The sequence below is a fragment of the Chanodichthys erythropterus genome, chromosome 13 (genome assembly GCF_024489055.1).
Source record: "Chanodichthys erythropterus isolate Z2021 chromosome 13, ASM2448905v1, whole genome shotgun sequence".
NCBI lineage: Eukaryota > Metazoa > Chordata > Actinopteri > Cypriniformes > Xenocyprididae > Chanodichthys > Chanodichthys erythropterus.
In genome coordinates, this window is record NC_090233.1 from 35,306,753 (window position 1) to 35,328,772 (window position 22,020).

Consider the following 22,020-nt stretch of genomic DNA (forward strand, 5'->3'; position numbering starts at 1 on the left):
GGAAAGTCCCGCGGTCACCGCCCCGACCCTCTTTCTATCAGCGTGATTGAATGAAAGTTCTGAAAACTGAGGTGAGTTTTTTAAACGTTAAAAAAAACAATATTTATATATATATATATATATATATATATATATATATATATATATATATTTTTTTTTTTTTTTTTTTTTTTTTTTTTTTTTTTTTTTTTTTTTTTTTTTGTTTTGTGGTTATGCTGATGTTAAGAGAACATTCCACTTGACCATACTGCTAACATCACTGGAACGTTTGTTTTTTTTAATGTTCTCTTGAAATTCTGAAACATTTATAAAACGTTAGAGGACCATCCAACTTAAAAAAAAAACGTTCCATGAATGATGTAGCCTGTTATTATTTTTTGTGCTAACGTTCTGGGAACATCATAGCCTACAGCTGCAAAAGATCAAACCCACAACGACACTGACCAAGCAAATAAATATAGTAAACAATATTATAAAAACGACAAATTATTTCCATGTTTTGCCACTAAATTAAGTTTTATTATGTACGGAAAGTACTGCCGCTCTGTCTCCCACTCAAACACACACACATATTTTTTTTTAGTAAGAAAAAGAGGAGTAAAAAAAACACAAGGAGCAAGGATGAAGACAAAGATGTAGCTGATGTAGAGATCAAAGAAAAAAAAAACTAAAATAATAAATATTTTGACAAAGTTTTTTATTATGTTTTTCAAGCATTTGCATTGAAACATTTAAACAAACTCATAGAAACATGTTAAAGGAGGGCTTACATTTTTTCCATTTACAAGGATATATGGATATAATATCTCAATAAAACAAAATTTAAAACATCAGTGTCATGTTTTGAGTTTCAGTGATTCTTAACAATCCAGTTATAGCGTTGCATATACGTTTTATCGTAATTCTAACTCTGTATTTATAAATAAAATCATTATGAGATAAGGAATAGCCATCATCATCTAATATATCATGAATAAAAATAATGCCTTTGCTATTTTAAACAGAGATTTAGTCCTGAGCTATAGCCCTGTTGTTCCAAAGAGTGGAGTTGTAAAAAAAGTTCCAAAAAAGTACTTGTTTATGACAATTAGATACCTTCAAAAGAATCTTACAAAGATAAAGATCGCATCTCAACACATGGACACACACACTCACTCACTCAACACAGAAATGTGTTGTTAGTGCTGCTCTAATGATTAAAATAATTTAGCAACTTGAAAGCTACATGACATTTCTCACTAGCGAGGTAATAACGGCGCTGTTCTTTAAACAGATAAACTTACAGATTCGCTATTAGGCTTGTAGAGATGCTGCTGCTGAACACTGTTGAGAGACCCACAGACTCAGGTAATTCACAGGCGCTTAAAAGATTAGTTCACCAAAAAATGAAAATTCTGTTATCATTTAGGCTATTCACCCTCATGTTGTTCCAAACCCGTAAGACCTTTGTTCTTCTTCGGAACACAAAGAGATTTCCCTCTATTGACAGCTACGCATAAGGATGGAAACCTCATGATCCGATTCGATTAGATCCAGTTCTGGGAGTCACGATCCGATTCTAAACCGATTTTTGATCTACTTTTTTTTCTTATTAATTAATCAGTTTACAGACTTGACAATCTTTTTAAAATTATATATGTAATTTTAAGTATTTTAAAATTAATTACAAATTAAAAATTTAAATTAAAACAATTGTATGTTAAGAATTTTAAATATATAAACTAGTATAGCTTCAAAACATAAAAGCAAGTAGTAAATAATAAAGAGGGGGAAGAAAAACATAATCAAGCAATAAACAAAGAATGATTTCAGTATTTAAGAGTATGGCCCTGTCCCAAATGTGGACAATAGCTGCTGCACACGTGTCCTTTAAGCCCATGAGATCGTAGGGAGTCACATTTGTCTTTTTAGGTTTCAGAAGTGTGCTCGCGAGTGCCCCCTTTGTGGTCGATATGCGCCCTCGATGCACACTTTTGCCGAGACTGAAGCGAGCTCCGCAGCAGACTTCCCATTAGTCAAATTAGTCCCATTAATTTAGGGTGACATTTTGGACAGGGCCTATCTGAATGTTTTCCATTCAAGAGCTGCGAGTGATTTTTTCTCATTCTCGTCTGTTGTTTAATTAACTGTTGACATCATAGGCAGCGGGAGATCTAATAAGCTGCACTGAACTAATGCAGAGATCTCTTTTGAAACATAAGATTGTCCTGTATTTAATTCCTTAAGACATAACTGAATGTGTTTACATACATTTTTCTGTCATAAAACCATTTTGAGATGCAAGTAGGCCTACATTTAACCACTTACACGGAGTTGCACACAGCCGCCTGCGCGAACACCCCAACTCAACCCCATCACATAAAATTAAGATGAAAAGTGATTATTTTAAATTTTATTTTAATCCATAAGTATATACAATACACTTTTTTCACTGCTCAAAACTCTGTATCTCATTGTTTTGGGGTTGTTAACTTGTGACAGTGTTATTTAGTGTATTTGAGTTATTTACTTCATTTAAGAATAATTTTAATAAACAATAATATATTAGTCATGGTTTCAGTGAAGATATACTTACAAAAATCATGACAACTCATAATTTTGTTTAATTTGTCCACAACACTGACAAGCATCCTATGTCAGAAATGGCAGTCACATCAGCAGCAGAAATACTGTGTTGTGCATGCAGATATATTGATCCTGAAAGCAGGGCACAATATGAAAGGGATACCAAATTAAAAATATAATATTGAAAGCAATGTCTCCCTTCAAACCTTTAACTGTGTCACACTATTCTCAACCTTGTCACATTAATATTTTGGGGGGAAAATATGGAAGACATTTTTAAAAATGAAGGCATTTCTTGCTGATTACCACTTGACATGTTAAGGACTAACACAATAAATTTGTGGTTTTATCTAAATTGAAAAACTTTTATTTTATTTATTTATTTTACAAAAATAAAGACTACAGACAGAGAATTTGTCTATTTTTAACTTTGGTCAGAGCCATCTCTATGGCTCTGACTTTGGTCTAATAAAAATGTGAAAATGATCATAAATGTTACATTTGTAGTTTTGTTATGAGGGACACATGAGCAAATCCTTTTTAAACAAACTCCATTTTTCCGTTATAAGGTTGAGAATAAAAGGTGTTTAAATCTGGTTGGGAACTGAAAATAATAAAAGGACTTTAATGCGGGAGGTGGGAAAAAATGATTTGTTGGAAGTTTGATATGTGCCTACTGCCTAATGATGTGGGGTATTTAGGCAATTAATCATATAAAGAAGTTATAGTTAAAATTATTACAGAATCCCAGGAATGACCCATGTACATTACATGTACATGCTTTGAACAGTAATTTTTGTGTGTTGTTTTTAAACGCCAGATAAAGTAGTAGAAAGCTAGAAAGAAGAAAGTTAGAAAAGAAATATCAATCACTTGTCTCTCTCACATGTCTCTCTACGTCTCCCGTCACACGACCTATGGCGTCGTTAAGGCGTTCCTTACAAAAAGCCAATCGTGACGCTAGGAAATTTTACCAGACAGAAACACTGACCAATTACTCAATAATCCTTCAGTACCGCAGCCAATCAGAGCAGGGAGGGGGCGGGCCGTTAGCGGAAACCGGAAGCGCCTGCAGGAGCTGTGTGACCTGAGAAGGTCTCCGGCCTTGTGCAAGAGTTGCACGGAGAGTTTGGCAGAGAAGTTCCCCAGACTGTCTTACCGAAAAGCACAGCAGAGCTGCGATGTTTAAGTGCAAGACAGTATGGAATAAGCTGGCTCCGCTGGCCCGGGCCTCATCCACTTTGTGTCTGCAGAATGCGAGGAAATCAGGCAAGTCGAGATAAACGGCAGAAATCTGTTGCTCAGAAAATCACCTGTGAACCTCATTCAGTCTAGCAAACAACGGCTTGCAGAATTTCTCTGCAGCACAAGTCTAGGCAGCGGTAGAATACGAGCTTGTTTGACCGCGTGGATAGTCAAAGCAGTGAAGCACACCGAGTTCAGTTGAATAGATAAACACCACTGAAGTTTTATTCACTGCTATATTTGCGGTGACAGCGCATACCTTCAAACACAATTTCAGCAAAATCGCTATGCGACCATTCTGTAAACATAATTATTTGGCACGAAAAGACGTAACGTTATGGGTTAATGCAGGAGTGCAAGTGTTGGAGTAATTTTTGGTCAAGGTCGGTGATCGTCAAGTCCCCCTCTCTTTCACTTTTGGCTCTGACAACTCCATGACGCTATCAAAGGGAATTTTATTGCTGCACTATTGTGGTTTATTATAAGATAGACTGACTGGATACTATCCCGCTTATTACACGGATACTTGCCAACTAAATAAATACATGGACATTAATAAATATTAATGTCAATATTAATATTCATTAATAAATATAAACAAATCTTGGTTTTAAATATTATTGGAGTAGAATTTAAAAAGAGAATAAAAAAGATGAATAGTTCCTAATCCATTTTAAAGGATTATTTCACTTAAGAATTCAAATTTCCTGATAATTCACTCACCCCCCATGTCATCCAAGATGTTTGTCTTTCTTTCTTAAGTCAAAAAGAAATTATGGTTTTTGAGGAAAACATTCCAGGATTTTTCTCCATATAGTGGATTTCAATGGGGACATTGAAGGTCAAAACTACAGTTTCAGTGCAGCTTCAAAGTGCTCAGATTACATTATCTAAAAAAAAAAAAAATGACATAAAATGATTATATACTTTTTAACCACAAATGCTCATCTTGCACTTCTTTGCGATGTGCCACGCATTATGTAATCACGTTAGAAAGGTCAGCGTGACGAGGGGCGAGGTGCATGTGAGTTTGTTGTGTTCGGAATGACTTGAAAGTCTGTGATACTCAGATGCTTAGCACTATGAAAATGTCTTTCTAAGGGTGTAAAAATATTTTTATTCTGGAGTTCCTAAAGGAATGGATAACCATATATTTGATATGTGTAACACCAGTACAATGAGTTTTAGACATTTTTTTTTGTTGTTTTTATGACTTTTCAGTGTTGAGACATGGTAGAAGACTGGATATGGTTCAAAAAGCCCAGATGTCATCAGGGCCAGCAGGAGGGAGTGGGGAAAACACTCTGTATTACATTCTGGTTGGAGCAACATGTCTGGGGGCGGGAGTTTATGTAAGTACACCTTTATTACTTGATTCTTCATCAGCCCCATATTGACAATATGCTGAATATTTATTGACATGACGTGAAGGCCAAGTATGGACAGCTCGGAATTTATCCTCTGCATTTAACCCATCCAAGTTAGTGCTGCACACACATTAGGAGTAGTGACCACACACATACACACTGCAAACCGTGGACACACACACCCCCAGAGCAGAGGGCAGCCATTTTTCTGTGGTGCCTGGGGAGCGATTAGGGGTCAGGTGCCTTGCTCAAGGGCTCCTCAGTCATTTCCTGTTGGTACTGAGAATCAAACCTGCAACCTTCAGGTTAACAGTCTGACTCTAACCATTAGGCCACCCAAATTCTCACATAAGCTGCGTTTCCACTGCAGGAACTTTCCCCAGGAGGCAGGGACTAGGGACTTTGGGGTGATACTACTCTGTGTGTTTTGACCGCAGATAACAGGGTCTAAATGAAGTTTTTTTTTTTTTTTGGGACTTGGGTGCTGTACATGCTGATTGGTTGAGATCATGCAGCATTTTGATTAGTTGACTCCACACAGCATTTTATTTCAACCATCATTTTTAAAAGTGCGTTAATTTAAAAGTGCAGTCAGAGTTGTTTGCTATTCTAATCAACAATGAAGTTTGAAAATTACAAACGATGGACCAACGACGAGGATCAGGCTTTATTAAATGTATATGCAGAGGACGAAATCCAGCGGGAACTGGAAAGTTGTGTGCAGTCCTACATCAATGGACTAATCTTCACGATACTTTAGACCTTGATGGAAACGTAGACAGCAACAGAGAAAAACGTTCCTGGGTCAAATTGTTCCGGGTAATTTCGGTGGAAACGAGGCTATAGTTACTACAACTTTTACAGATATTTGAATTGGAACTGTTCTTGTTGTGGTTATTGACTTTGGTACCAAGTTTTTAAAAATTGATGATACCAACATTTCCCCCTAGCATTTTGAGTGCTGTCGAGATACACTGAGTGCTGTGTTTTTAAATATGATGTTCATTCTCAGATTTGCAGAGTTCAAAATGAGTGTTGTTTATTTGTTTGTGTGTTTTGAAGGCATACCGCACTGTCTCAGGGGACAAGGAAAGATTTAATGAGCGTATGATAGAACTTGCCAGTAGACCAAAACTAGAGCCAAAAGCAGCTGAGGCTGTAGGTAAGTGATTGCACTAATCACATGTAGACATGCTAACTACATAAACACAAACTAAACAATAAATCACTGGTCTCATTTAATTAGCAGTTGTTTCAATTAGTATATTTTCATCTTAAAGAGTCCCTGATGTGTGCCTCCTGCCTACTTATTTCTTAACATATAAAAAAACGTTTTTGCCTTTAATTTACTGCTGTCTGCAGCACAGATGTGAAAAAAATTCTTTATTTAGTATCAGAGAATTTTAATTCACTGTTGTCCTTTGTGTTTCAGCTGAAGTTGTAGCAGAATCAAAAGAAGGTGAGATGTTATTTCTATATGCTGCTATAGATTCTTTCTATTCGTCTGTCTATATTAGGGATGTGCGCAATGACTAATTTCATTAACGTTTAAACGGATATTTTGCAACCGACTAGTCAAAATTGCAGGAAAAGCTTGACGTGTACTGACAGCTATACATTATTTAAACATATTCTCTTCGTTAGGATGTTGATATAGCAACTGTTCAAGTGTCATGTAAGTTTCATTCATAATGTTTCTTTTTTTAATCCAACATAAATTATCATACCGTATTGTCCCGTATGACCGGTAGTATACCAAGCCTATACGCAAGCTTAATTGTTATATAGGGTGAATTCAGGTTGATTGGGACACTTTTTCCACGTCATTTCAGTGGCAAAAAAATAATTTTCAAATTAAATAAAACGTAAACGACTAGTATTTCCAAGTCGTCTTGCAGCAGCAATATCGTTTAATCAACTTGTCAGATAGTCTCGCACATCCCTATTCTATATGTGCACATTCTCAGCCTTACACACAGAGCACTGCTGTCCACTCCCTGTGCATTGGCTGCTGAATGCAGTGCAAAACTTAAGTCTTAGTTTAAATGTCAGTTATCTGATGACTTATTTGAAAGTTTTCAAAATTCCGATTTGATTGGAAAATTAAGATGAAATCATATGAGATATGTGATGCAATACTGTTGTGCTCTGAGGTCTCAAGGCTTTGGATGGTATTTGCCAATGTTATTTGGACACACATTAACATACACAACATGCCCTGTTCATGCATGATGATGCAACACTTTAATTAGGAAAAATTCTTAACTCTGCTTAGTCTGAAAAAGGGATTAACAACCTGAACATATTAAATGGTATATTATATTTTATGTACAACGATAAAGTCAGCTCCTGGTCGCATGTTTAATATCTTCATTTTGGTATGCACGTAGCATAACATAACATTGCTTAACCATCTCAGTTTTATCAGAGTAAAATTAGTTGATTTAGTAAAATTAATGTAATCTGAAACGGGTCATATCCAACATTTTATTGTTTTATTATTTTTTTCCCACAGTTCTCTTATAATTTTAGTCAAGGTTTGTTGTGGTAAAATCACTCCTAATTTAGTTCTTCCAATTTCACTATTTTTAGAAATAAATGGGTAGCTTTTGAGTTTTAGTTAGTATCAAATATTTTAAATTTTAAATATATATATATATATATATATATATATTTTTTGACTGGACAAGAAGTTTTATAAATCAGTTTTAAAATTATTTTATAGAAAAGTCAAGGAAAATTAAATTTCCCATGATAAGAACCATTTTAATTTTGCATGTAATTACCTGAGGAAGCTAGTTTTCTTCTTTAATTTCTTCTAATTATTAACATGGTCTTTATTCATAACATGCTATAATCAGCAAATGCATACTCTTAGTAAAAACAAATCCAGAGTTTCTGTTATAAGTTGTGCATGTATGATCAAAGACTGTAGAATACGGGACTTTGATGTACGATGTATACTACCATTCAATTAAGATTTTTTTAAAGTAATTAATACTTTTATTTAGCAAGGATGCATTTAACTGATCAAAAGTGGCAGTAAGGTAACTTTTACATTGTTACAAAAAATTCAAATTTCCACAAAAATATTAGGCAGCACAACCATTTTCAACATTGATGATAATAATAAGAAGAAATGTATCTTGAGCAGCAGATCAGCATATCAGAATGATTTCTGACGTATCATGTGACACTGAAGACTGGAGTAATGATGCTGAAAACAGGACAGGAATAAATTACATTTAAAAAAAATAAATAGTTATTTAAAGTTGTAGCAATATTTCACAACGTTATTGTTGATACTGCATTTTAAATAAATTCAATATCAAACAAATGCATCCTTGGTGATCATGCATGCTTCTTGGGACATTGCATGCTGCATGATGTGACTATTTAATGTTCCTGTTAACTGTCTTTTTTACTTGTTTTAAATGTCATCTTTAACTCTCCTAATGTTTCTGCATTATATGAGCACTTTCCTCTAAATAACGTTAAATAACTCTAAACAAGCATCTAGGAACTGTAAATGTGACCTGTCAGCTGTCTTTAGAATTGTCACCGTGACTTTCCACCTCTGCTCATATATGGTGAACTGTCTCCTCTATATCAAGTGTTTGACTGTGAGCTTTTGTTTTTGTGTGACTGCCTTGTGGGTAACTCCATTGACATTCCTCACCCAACCAATTGACTATCCATTGTTTTGTTTTTTGTTTTGAATTGAGAGGATAAAATTGTGCAAAATGTTTTCTTTTTGCCATTGAGCCAAGAATGGTTGGATTGAGGTGATGTTCTTTCATCGTTGATGGATATGCCTGAGGCTCTTCTTCATCATGTCTTTCATTTGTCAGTTGTTTTGTGCATCACACATTGTCTGTCAACAACCAAACATTTCCACCACAAGAACACCGCACTGTTTTTTCCTCCTTTTCCGTTCATCCTACTAACTCTTAAGTGTTTTGAAGAAAGCTGTTGTGCCTTGCTCATTGTCTTGCTTTAACTGCTTTTTTCCTGTTAAAATATGTGCAAAGATTTTTAGATGGCTAGACTATCCATTTGTCTGGATTGTCTGTCCTGTCCTCTGCTTGCACAATGAAGCTGAAGTTTTGGAGAAACCCTCATCATCTTCTGGAACTTGTTTTGAAATCTACTGAAAATCTGTTAATGTCCATGTTCCTCACAAGTTTCTGTTGGATTTTTGATTGGCATCGACACATTGACCCAGCATCAGAAGCAGCTACGAGTGTTAAGAGAAAAATGGCAGAGAGGAGCTTCCATTTATTTTTGATGTAAGAATCTTGGAATGAGTTTAATGTAAAGGTAGTGAAGTCCGAGAGAAAATTCCTGGGAATTGATGCACTTCATGGTAACATGGTAGTTTTCCCCAAAACATGATGATCCTGTCATGTAAATTCACGAAGAAAATGTTGCAACTATGGGAGGAAGTGGATGAAGACTCTGACACCTTCACATTCACCCATAACTATTGTCCTTTTCCTTATGTTTTTACCCTTTTCCGACAACTTCATTCCTGATCCTGGATCCTTTTATTTTTCCTTTTTCACCAGAAGAACCCCTCCTACAACCTATCAAAGCTTGAAAGTTTTAGGATTCAGGGAAATGGAAAAAATGCTAGGTATTTTTTTTAAAGTCACTTGTCTACTCATAATCCTGCTTTAGATGCTGCAGCACCTCTGGAATCCATCCCAGAACCATCTCCAGAGCCAGTTATAAGTGGTAAGAGCTGGGGAAGATGGAGTGGAGGATTGTTTAGGTGCCTCTTTTGTCTCAATCAAACAATCTTGTGTTTTGCTCATCTGTGGCATTAGAGCCTGTTGCTGAAGAACCAACACCAACAGAACCTCCTGTTGAAGAACCTCTGGTAACAGAAGCTATTGTGAAGTCCACTGAAACTGAAGCTGTTGCAGAAGCTCCCGTAACTGAACCCTTTGTAGAAGAACCTGTAACTGAACCCGTTGTAGAAGCTTCTATTCCGGAAGCCATTGTGGAAGCCCCAGTAACGGAGCCTGTTGAAGCCTCTGTAGCAGAATCTGTCATTGAAGTCCCTGTAACGGAACCTATTGTAGAAGCTCCAGCAGTTACACAGAGTGAAGAGCCCTTAGCTCCTGTAGGTGAGAGTGGTAAGCTTGACACATCTGCATGGAAATCCAGGATTTTTTTAAAGGAGGGAAATACTTTGATTTGGAAACTGAGGTTAACATCTTTCCTCTCCTCTTACATTGGGATTAAGACACAGAGCCCACACCTGTAATCATCGCTGAGCATGTTCCAGAGGCTTCATCTGTTTCTGAGAGTGGTAAGAGTCCAGTTTTGACTGGATGGGAAACTGTTCTGCAGTTTAAACATGTTACCGATAAACATACTATAATTACTTGATTTACACATATGGACACCTATTTCAAAACTTATTATTACTACACCTTTTAATTTTTATGTCTACATATGATCTTTTTTGAGTCTGACTAGATTGTGTCTTGGTCTGTCTTTGGTTGGTTATTTCCTTTATCATTGAAGATCATTCATTTTTCTTGTCTATATAAACCACATTGTCCTCACTTCTTTTCAAGGCCTTATCTTTTTTTCCCAACTCAGCCATTTCATTCTTTGGACGTTTGTTGCATCAGTGTGACTGATTTAATGCTAATGGCTAATGCTAATTGTACAAGGTCACACACTTATGACCAATTTGCAGCCGCTTTTCTAGATTATGCGAGCTATCATTTGCACTAATATTACTATAAAAATGCTAATCTCTCCCCTCATCTAGCGCTGTGTTCCGGAGATTACTCGCATATTCTTGTACAGATAATAATAAGTGCACATGGCTAATTCACGATTCATGTCAAGTTATTCATAAGCGCTTGTTTGTGTGTGTGTGTTTGTACTAAATTTGTCTTTCTTTAACCAGCTGCAGATCCTGATCCTGATCCAGCTTCTGCTGCTGTGCCCCTTGAACCCACTGCTGCTCAATTAGATGTCCCTGAGCACGCTCCCTATCTGCTGATTGGTGGAGGCACAGCTTCATTCGCTGCAGCTAGGTCCATTCGGGCACGTGACCCTGGTGCCAGGGTGAGTCTGTCAGTTTGGTAGTAGTTTGGCGGAATTATGGTAACGCTCATCTATTGTAATCATCAAAACATGTGTTTGCCAAGATCCCCCAAGTATAAGGGTGAGGGACCTTGTGTGAGACTTCCTTTCTTAAATATAGACATTTTCCTGTATTAATAGCAGTAATATAGAAAATAATACAGTACATGTGATATTGTAAAGACAAAAAAATTAAACCATTGTTTACAAAATTAAATAAAATGTTTTCATATTGTCATTTTACTAAAGAAATCGGTTAAAATATCTAGAAAATATTACTTTTTTACTTTTAAGTTGATAGCGTACCTGATTAACAAAACTGTTTTGTTTTTTCTACTTAATCATGATTAATCAATTAATCTGACCAGTATTTAGAAAGCAGAAAGAGTAATATAATCAAATTTGGTGAATAATAAAAACTTAATATCTTCGGTGCACAAGTTTACATACATTTTAAGAGCCCTAAAATACACTTCGTGAAGTCTTTTAGTTTTCTTTCAGTTAAAAAAAAAAAAAAATTAACCATGCATTGTGCCCTTACTTGAATCCCATATGCAAAACATATCTAGGTATTAAAGTGTGTGTGCGCTTTGTGTGTTTTTGTTACACAGGTGTTGATTGTAACGGAGGAGTCTGACCTTCCCTACATGAGACCCCCTCTCTCTAAAGAACTCTGGTTCTCCGATGACCCCAAGGTCACTGAAACACTGCGCTTCAAACAATGGAATGGCAAAGAGAGGAGGTGTGTGACAAGAGTGTTCCAGACCACCTAAACCAGACCAAACACTGATACACTGGTTTTGTTGTCAAAGTGTCATAATTTTATCAGAATTCTGGATTTTGTTTTTCAGACTCTTTGCAGAAATTGTGATATTAATTTATTTCTGTTTGTTTTAGTATTTACTTCCAGCCTCCCTCGTTCTATGTCAGTCCCGCGGATCTTGCTAAAGTGGAGAATGGGGGTGTGGCTGTTCTTACAGGCCATAAGGTGAGAAACTCTGACATCAGCATCTCATGTTGCTGTAGAGTTGCATTCTTAATTATGTTCACTTGAACAAGTCTGAAAAATGCTGAGGTCACAGAAGAGTAGGGAATGTTTTATGGATTCAAAAGTGTGTGCAGTTGAGTTGTCCTCATCATAACCCTGTATGTGCTTGTTTGTACCTATGGTGTAGGTGGTACACATGGATGTCAGAGGAAACAAAGTCAAACTAAGTGATGGTAGAGAGATTTCCTATGAAAAGTGCTTGATTGCCACAGGTAAAACGCATACAATATACACGTGAACACATATGCAGAGGTGTAAAATCTCTTGCTGACTGTCCTGTAAATGTATATGTGTGTGTATCAGGTGGGGTGCCTAGGAACCTGCAAGTGATTGACAGGGCAGGAGAGGAGGTGATGAAGAGGACGACCCTCTTTAGGAAAGTATGTCTGCTGCACATTTTTTTGGGCAGAGTGAAGCAGTGTTCAAATCAAATCCTCAATTAATATGTCTATGTTGACATGAAATCAAAATTGATCCAATTTATATTCTTAAAACATGTTCCTGGTCTTACAGTTCACAATTCATTAGTACGTTATTTTAAAGGAAAAAAGTTTGTCTTTATCAACATGCAATGCATCACTTGGACACTTAAAAGCTTTCCTTTTCAGATGATGGATAAAATCATGTCCTGCCCCATTTTTTCCTTGCTGAATTTCCTATTACACTCTAACAGTTTACATTATTCACATTAATGGGTTGTGAATGCCGTTTCATGTTGACATCAATATTAGCCAATTGACTGAAATGCACTTGATTCAGGATCAGATTATACTTAAATCTGCAGTCTCAGTACAGTTAGAACCAAAATAATGTTTCTTTTAGATGAGCTCTTTTACTAAGTGCATATGCACATAATTTCTTGAGATACCAAATTCATAAATATTGGCACCCTTAGTAAATATGAGCAAAGGTGGCTGTGAAAAAAAATCTGCATTGTTTATCTTTTTGATCTCTCATTCAAAAAATTCACAAAATTCTAACATTTCATTGAAGGAAAAGAATTGAAAATGGGGTAAAAAGCTCATTATGAAATAAATGTTTTTCTCCAATACATGTTTGCCACAATTATTGGCATCCCTAGAAATTCTTCTGAGTAAAATATTTCTGAAGTATATTCCCATTCACATTTACATTTTTTAGCACACCAGGGTGACTAGGAGCATGAAATTGTGCAGCCATGACTTCCTGTTCCACAGGAGTACAAATATGTGTAAACACAAAGGCCAAATCCCCTTAATCATTCATCACAATGAGAAAAAACAAATAATATAGTTCTGATGTGCAGCAAAAGATCGTTGAGCTTCACAAAATAGAAAATGGGTATGAGAAAAAAGCTAATGCATTGAAAATCCCAATTTCCACCATCAGGGAAATAATTAAGAAGTTTCAATCAACTAAAGAGCTTTTTGGCAGCAAACCCACCAGATGGGTTTGGTGCACACATGGATAAAAAGTACCCCATGCCCACGGTTAAATATACTGCTGGATCTTTAATGTTGTGGGCCTATTTTTCTGCTGGAAGCATTATAGAAGAAGACTCTATATATAGCTGTTATCTTGGGAAAAGGACATTGCAATAATTGGGTGCCAATAATTGTGGCCAACATGAACTAGAGAAAAACATTTATTTCATAATGAGCTTTTCCACCCATTTTCAATTCTTTTCCTTCAATGAAAGGTTAGAATTTTGTGAATTTTTTTTAATGAAGGATCAAAAAAATAAACAATGCAGATTTATTTTCACAGCCGCCTTTGCTCATATTAAGGGTGCCAATATTTGTGGAGGACACTGTAAATGTGCAGAACACCACTGGAGGGCACCCTGATTTTAATTATGTCACTGTAGCATTTTGCAGACCACTATAAATTACAAGAGTAGATTTTTTTATTTTAAACATTAAACCTAGTGTACAGTTTTACAGACATCACTGTTGAGGTGAATATTTTCCTACATATTAGCATTCAGTGTTGCCTCAAATTCTTTGTCTTGTTCCTACAGTCCAAGAAAACCTGGAAATAGCAAGGAATTTCAAATTTCGGGAAAATAATTAAAATAAACAAAAAATTTGCTCAAAATTGCTCTGTGATTATTATTATTTTTTTTTTTCCTCTTTATCCTTGTAAATCCTAAAAACATGTAATAACTAGAAAGCTAATGAAAATTTGATGGTCAAAATGTGTGGGAATCCTGTCTTTATATATCTATTTGTTCCAGTGTTTAACCTTCATTTGTTCTGTTTTGTAGATTGAAGACTTTAGAACTCTAGAGAAGATCTCTAGAGAGGTTAAGTCCATTGCCATCATCGGCGGAGGTTTTCTCGGTAGCGAACTAGCATGTGCCATGGGTCGCAGATGTGAGTCCAAACCCTCAGCTGTCATTTTAAACGGGAAAAAATCAGGATAAAATGTTGATTGTAAAAAAAAACAAAAAACAAACAAACACCTTACTCTATATATAAAGTGTGTGTGTGTGTGTGTGCTGGGTAGTAACTGATTATATGTAATCTCTATTACATAATCAGATTCCCAAAATTAAGTTGTTGCAATTAGATTATATTATGTTTTAAAATGCTCATCATCAGATTACAGTTGCTTTTTTATTTATTACATGATTACATATTATTCATTGAGAAAACCCTGATGTAATCCTGATGTAGCCCAAATGTTTAGTGTATATCATGTTGTTGATAAAGATGGAATATATTTTCGTTCTATTTGGATTTGTATATAAATGTTAAGATTGTCATATTCAAATCAATATGATAAATCAGTTCAAAAAGTTGTTCTAAAAGTAGTCAAATTATATTATATTACCTAGAATGTGTCATGTAATAGATCACATTATTAATTACAAATTTGGTCATGTAATTTGAAATCAATAACTAACTACAATTTGTAAGTAATCTATCCAGCACTGTATGTATTTGTGTGTATATATGTATGTATATGTGTGTATCTTTTTATAAGAGTTGGAGTTCATTTCATTTAAATGTTTTTTTTTTTTTTTTTTTTTTTTTTTTTTTTTTATTATTGAAACAAACAACTGACTTATCCTCTCTCCTTTGTTTTGCTGATGCTTTCTTTCTCTCTCTCTCTCTCTCTCTCTCTCTCTCTCTCTCTCTCTCTCTCTCTCTCACTCTTTTTAGCCACTGACCTTGGTGTAGAGGTGATCCAGATGTTCCCAGAGAAGGGTAACATGGGAAAAGTACTACCTGAATACTTGAGTAACTGGACCACTGAGAAAGTCCGGAAAGGTAAGGGAATGTTTGTTTGAGCAGCCTGACATAGAAATACTGTCTCAACCAGTTGCATGTGTTTTGAGTGGGATTGCTTTTTTTTTGAAAAAACAATGACCATGTTTGGGAAACCTAAGTTCTGTTTGGCACAGGATTTGCTTCCTTTAGATTTAAATGCCTATAGTTGACCAATCTAACCTTTTGACCATTCATAGAGGGTGTGAACGTAATCACGGATGCTCTAGTCAAAAATGTGAGCTACAAAAATGACAAATTGGAGATCAAACTAAAGGATGGACGACTGGTGAGTCTGCTTTTCTTGATCATCAGTTTGCTAATTACATTGTATTATGGTTATATTTGTGTAATGGTAAATAATAAAGATTCATGTTATTAACACTAATAGTTTTTTTCTTGTGTTGTTTTTTTAGGTGAAGACGGACCACATTGTGGCAGCAGTTGGTTTGGAGCCCAGTGTAGATCTTGCCAAATCGGGTGGACTGGAGGTGGACTCTGATTTCGGAGGGTACCGTGTTAATGCTGAGCTCCAGGCTCGCTCCAACATCTGGGTGGTATGTAAGGCTGAGGTTTTCTCTGGCTAAACTTAGAGGAGAGAGGAGGATCTTATACAACTGAAAGTGTCTATATTTAGCAGATGGTACCAAGACAGAAGTTCCCAAAGAATGAAAGGGGATGATTTCCCTCAGTTTTCATAGGAACTGTACTAGTTCTGAAACACAAATTTTTGACATGATAATAAAGTTCCTCTTTGTTTGTGTTCCAGGCAGGAGATGCTGCATGTTTTTATGACATCAGGCTGGGCCGCCGGCGTGTGGAGCATCATGATCACGCAGTGGTCAGCGGCAGACTGGCCGGTGAAAACATGACTGGAGCCAGCAAACCCTATTGGCATCAGTCTATGTTCTGGTATCCACACATCTTCAACAAACTCACCTTTTAATGTGTTTTTAATACCATCAGGGTTCCCAATATTCTTGAAAGTACTTGAATTTCAGACACATGGGTTTAAGGACTTGAAAGTATGTAAAAACAAACATTAGTCCTTGAAAAAGTGCTTGAATTAAACATGAAATAAATTTTGTTAGAGTAGCATGGGGGAAAAAAAGGTCTGAGCTCTTGGATTATGATCATGCGTGACAGCACTGCATGGTGAACACATGTGAAGTGTAGAGATATTTAACTACCTCAATATCAGGAAAGTGCAAATTCAGTGTTGCTTGGCTCAGGATTTAGCTACATAAAAATTTGCTAATCAAAATTCCAAAGAATAATACCTTTATAAAGTTGTTATTTTTACACAGCTTACACGCAGTGTTATAAATGTTAACCGATGGATTGATAAGAAGCTATTGTGCTTTCCAGGAATGTAGAATAGTACAGTATCTATAATATTATATATAATCATATTTTAAATTATGTATAATCTTATATAATTTTGACTTTTCTTAAAAAATGGATTAAAGGCTGAGATTTTATTTTTAATTTTAATTTTTTATATATATTTTGTTTATAAAACTTGTTTTTGTCAAAACATATTATTTATATATATATATATATATATATATATATATATATATATATATATATATATATATATATATATATATATATATATATATATATATTATTATAATATATATATATATATATTATAATATATATATATATATATATATATATATATATATATATATATATATATATATATATATATATATATATATATATATATATATATATATATATATATATATATATATATATATATATATATATATATATATAAAATGCTTGATAATATAAAATAAAAGGCGAAAGAGTTGGAACCCTGTATCATAATTCAACACTCAAAATATGTCCCTGTCTTTAGGAGTGATCTTGGACCAGATGTTGGATATGAAGCCATCGGTATAGTGGACAGCAGTCTGCCCACCGTGGGAGTGTTTGCTAAAGCCACAGCCAAGGACACACCAAAAGCTGCAACCGAACAATCAGGTAAACAAACATTTGCTAACATATTTGCTGTTGCTCTATTTTGATATTGTGTCCTTTTGTAGAATAAGCTACTAGATGCCCTGAAAACAAAAACAAAAAATGTGCATTTTCTCTGTTTACAGGCACCGGAATCCGTTCCGAGAGTGAGACAGAGGAGGTTGCTGGAGCGTTGAAGGCAGGAACAACAGCCCCTCCACCCCTTATCCAGCAGAAGGAGGATTATGGGAAGGGAGTGATATTCTACCTGAGGGACAAAGTGGTGGTCGGTATCGTTCTGTGGAACGTCTTCAACAGAATGCCCATCGCAAGGAAGGTGAGCAGAAATATTGTTCCCTTTCTCCATTCATCTTCATTTCAGTGTTTCTATGATAAGGATTATTAATTTATTGTTTTGACTTTATTTATAGATAATCAAAGATGGAGAGGAACATACAGATCTGAATGAGGTGGCCAAGCTTTTCAACATCCATGAGGACTGAATAATCTTTCATTTTCTCTGTTCTCTGTCCACATCTATGTGGAATGAACTTGGAAAAAGACAAATATACACAGAACAAACACATACAGGCTTACAACAGCCTGTCATCTGTCATTTTGACCTTGAACTCTCTGAGATCAAGGCATGCAATGCTGCCTCTGGGCTGCAAGGTGGCGCTGTGATTTCAATGTGCTCATGGATTGGTTCAAACTGTATCACTCAATTTTCTACTGAGGGAAATCTATACCTGTTGTTTGTGTTGAAAAGTGCTGTTTTTTTTTCTGTTGAGGTCAGTAAAATTTCATCTCACTTTTTGTGTGCATCCCTTCTAAACACGTCCTCCAAAACCTCAAAACCAGATGGGATAACCACTTTTGCTGAGTATTGCAATAAAATTGCATTTTGAATCAAACAAAACCAGATGAAAGACATTCCTCTGACACCTGGTTGCACAATGTTTTCTGTCTGCACGATCAAAGCAGCTGGTACCAATGAAACTAAATAAAAGTAAATTATTTTTAATTATGCCTCATGTTTCATTTGAATTCTTCCTAACTTTTTAATATTTGCAGATACAATGTACAGCAATTGTTTTGACTTTCCTGGAAGTCAGAGGAACCTACCAACCCTCTGCAAATGCAAGAAATTCATAAGTTGTGCATTTGAATGCCTGTGTGTCCGATATAGGCGTGACCCTGAGGATTTTGAGATGCGTGGAGAGGATGCAATATGTTAAGGCTCATTAAACCTGTGATTGCCTGCAAACATGTTCCCTAACATAGCCTTGACCTATTTCCTTATGCACCAGTGCTCTGTTATACAGGTCAGAGTAATAGAAAATGTCTAATTCTGTCTTTCTGCAGAGTGATAACCATGGGAAAAAATACAGTTTGTGCCTTATGAAATTTTGATGTTTAACGAAATGTTTTGACGTGTCCAAATGCTGTTATTTTGATGCAGCACTCACACTTTAATCAGCATTAAATTGGCTTCTATATACATATTACAGATTTACATTAATTCAGTTTTAGGAAAAAAAGATTTATTAATTTATGGTCTAGTTATTTTTTGCTGAATAAATAATATTCAAAACAGAGGATCAAACATGCCCTAGAATTTAAGTTTCAGGTTTCTTGATCTCTGTTCTGATTCTTTTCGGTGTATTTCAGCTATAATGTTCAAATTGTTTAAATGCGTAATTCTGTCTCTGCTAATGCTGTACAAGTCAGTGTTTCAGACTGATTAAATTCCGGCAACTCCTTGGTAAAAGAACCGGCTTATAAGAATTATTAATTTGTGATTTGGACAACATTGGTTGTTTGTTCTTTTGCAAAGTAACTCGTATTTTTGGTGGTTTGCAGCGACTGAGTTCTGTAGAAGCACCAGGAAACATAGACAAAATCTAAGCTCCACAAAAACAAGATCAGATGTTTCCGAGATAAACTTCCTCAGGACTGCGATATTCTCTAAAGCATATGAACAGGCTGGATGTTGCTGACCCGTACATACATAGGCCTTACACACACACGCAAGTTTCTACTTCCACGCCAGTTAATCTGCAGTCAGTCAGCAATTCTCAGTTCAGAATGCCTAAGTACCTCTAACCTCTGTGGAGATGGACAAATTTAAAGAGCATGTGTGTTTGTGTGGTAGTTAAAATTTTATGATTCAGTTGTTAATAATTCTTTTTTCAGGTATGTTAATGATTATAAATCTGGTGTGTGTGTATTTGGAGGGTCTTGGATAATTATGCTGGCTGAGACCGAGAGCAGAAGTGTGTGTGCGTAGCGTAGTTTAGGCATGTGCTCTAATTCCTCCTGAGGTCAAGGAAATGTTTTAACACGTCATCGACATGACCGCTGAGCGTGTGTGATTTCAGAGAAAAACTGGGTCTGTTATTCTTTAGTTTGTTTCACTCTAGAGTGAAGACACATTAAAATTAACACTGGCCTAGTTATCCACTGTGACTCAACACATAGAGCTCAGTCAGATTTCTCTTTGTTTCAGTTGTTTTTCTTACACCCACTCTAAATTCGTGTCTTATTTTTCTCTCTATTATTCAATGTCATCCTATAGAGCTGGCGGTTCATGTACAGCAATATAGACATTATAAAAGATTTCTATTTGAAATACATGCTGTATTTAAAGGTATTTTTTAATAATGTATTTTGTTAATAATGTTGATAACAATGTTTATGAGATTTCTTTCAAAAAGAAAAAAAAAATCTTACAGACCTAAAACTTTTGAACAGTAAATATATACACAATATTACGTTTCATATTTACTACGAGACGACATGCAATATTTGTAACTTCAAAAATGAATTTGTCACACCACATGACTATTGAAGTGAAGTGCCAGGTGATTAAAAATGGTGGGAAATTCAAAAGAAATGGTGACCAGTCACAGAACCGACAATCTAAAATGTCTCTAATACATATAATTTGAACCTAAATTCTTACTAGTAAGTAACAGGAAGCCCATTTTATGTGTCATCTACACAATATACTCAAGAATGCGGATATCGGATTAGATATATGGATGAATGATGGTCCTCTGCTGCAGTGCTTTTTGGGATGTGGATCTGGAGCCCCTCAGGTGGAGTCGTGTCACAGTTGTTTATTCTGATAAAAGTCTTTAAACGCATCTTACGCCCTGTTGCCTTCTCTCTTCTCTATGGAAGATCTGCTCCTCAGGCTAACATGTGGCCAGAGAGAGAAAGAAAGAGCATAAGACCCCCTGTATACACACACACACACACACACACACATCTCTTAGTGTGCCCGTCTCGGGATGCGGTGCTCTGTCAGATGGCAGTGGAGGAGAGACCAGAGTGCATCACAATGGGCGTTCTGCCCCTCCAAAACACATCTGCTTATTGAGATTTCGCCACAGGACACCAGAGAGGAAAAGAGAGCAGCTGAATAGTGAAAGGATGTTTTCTCTGTTCTGGAGGATCCTGCTGGAGCTCTTACTGGTTTGGTGGATGTTTGAAGGGGTCATCAGGTGAGTTTTTCACAGGTGTGCCATCATTCCTCACTGGTTTCACCATGTGATTCATTAAAACACTTGTAGCGTTTTTTTGTGAAGATCCAAATATAGTTTTAAAGTGTCCTCAGAAGAACTCAGGTGTGTGTTTGTGTGCGTGTAATTGGTTAAAATGACCTGTTTCTTCCTTAATATTTCAATTTCCATACTTGTGTGTGTTTGTGTGCTCAGTCGTCCGTATTTGGCTTGTGTGTTCAGTTCAGTTGTCTTCATGGGTGATGGGTTTATTTTAATCCCAGTGAGCATTCTTATATTTCTGAGTGTGTGTTTGTTGGCTTTATGATTCTGGGTCTGTGAAGTATGAAGCTGACACATAGAGACAGCTCTGTCTGAAGTCATTTTCACTGTTACTGAAATTGCAGATTTATTGAAGTTCACATAATGAGATTGAACTATTATTGGCCTGTCTGGAACAAGACATTTGTTTAGAATTACAATAAGGATTTGACTCACCTGAGGATGCATTCACTGTGTATTTATTTCCATTCCCTGTGCACTGTTATACATTCACAAATAAAATTTGCCACAGTTTTGCCTACAAACAAGAACATTGAAGAGGAACTGGACCAGGAAATTTCTCTAAATGTGGAATAGGATTTAAAGTGCGTATGAGAAAGTGCTGTCTTTTTCCTTACTTGGACTTCTACTTAACTCTTTCTTAATAAAATATTAACACCTACAACAACCTGCAATTAGGTCCAAGGCAATAAAGATGCCACTGCTATCTTAATTTTTACTGCAGCCACACAGAGAAACAGACAGGACATGTCCAGTGGAGGGGGGTTTTAATAAAACATGGGACAGATGTTCTGATGTGCTCCTTTAAAGGCTTTGTTAAAGGTTTTAAGTTAGCAAGCAGATTTCCCTCCTTCGTTCATTTTTAAAATTGGCATACATTATTGCCAAAG

At 35.8% G+C, this 22,020-nt stretch overlaps 1 protein-coding gene across 5 annotated transcripts; it reads left to right on the forward strand.

Annotated features, from left to right (window-relative positions):
* Positions 1 to 2: 2 nt before the first annotated feature.
* On the forward strand, positions 3 to 18,585 carry aifm1 (apoptosis inducing factor mitochondrion associated 1). 5 transcript variants are annotated; one of them, XM_067406510.1, is made up of 20 exons: positions 3 to 71; positions 5,032 to 5,162; positions 6,240 to 6,339; positions 6,610 to 6,636; positions 9,858 to 9,914; positions 10,007 to 10,318; positions 10,429 to 10,494; positions 11,107 to 11,267; positions 11,897 to 12,027; positions 12,183 to 12,273; positions 12,461 to 12,545; positions 12,637 to 12,713; positions 14,579 to 14,687; positions 15,480 to 15,587; positions 15,785 to 15,873; positions 16,001 to 16,141; positions 16,354 to 16,496; positions 17,461 to 17,585; positions 17,708 to 17,898; positions 17,993 to 18,585. In XM_067406510.1, the coding sequence occupies exons 2-20, from the start codon at positions 5,058 to 5,060 to the stop codon at positions 18,062 to 18,064; spliced, it is 2,190 nt and encodes a 729-aa protein (XP_067262611.1). In that variant the 5' UTR covers positions 3 to 71; positions 5,032 to 5,057; the 3' UTR covers positions 18,065 to 18,585. The 5 variants fall into 5 exon arrangements, with proteins under 5 accessions (XP_067262611.1, XP_067262609.1, XP_067262610.1 ...); XM_067406508.1 differs by lacking the exon at positions 3 to 71 and adding an exon at positions 3,625 to 3,834; XM_067406509.1 differs by lacking the exon at positions 3 to 71 and adding an exon at positions 3,625 to 3,834 and having other exon boundaries at positions 10,007 to 10,309.
* Positions 18,586 to 22,020: the final 3,435 nt, after the last annotated feature.

Coding starts and splice junctions, on each gene's coding strand:
- aifm1 (XM_067406508.1), top strand. CDS start 3,747: ATGTTTAAGTGCAAGACAGTATGGAATAAGCTGGCTCCGCTGGCCCGG. Junction 3,835..5,031: donor GCAGAATGCGAGGAAATCAG/GCAAGTCGAGAT, acceptor ATGACTTTTCAG/TGTTGAGACATGGTAGAAGA. Junction 12,028..12,182: donor TGGAATGGCAAAGAGAGGAG/GTGTGTGACAAG, acceptor TGTTTGTTTTAG/TATTTACTTCCAGCCTCCCT.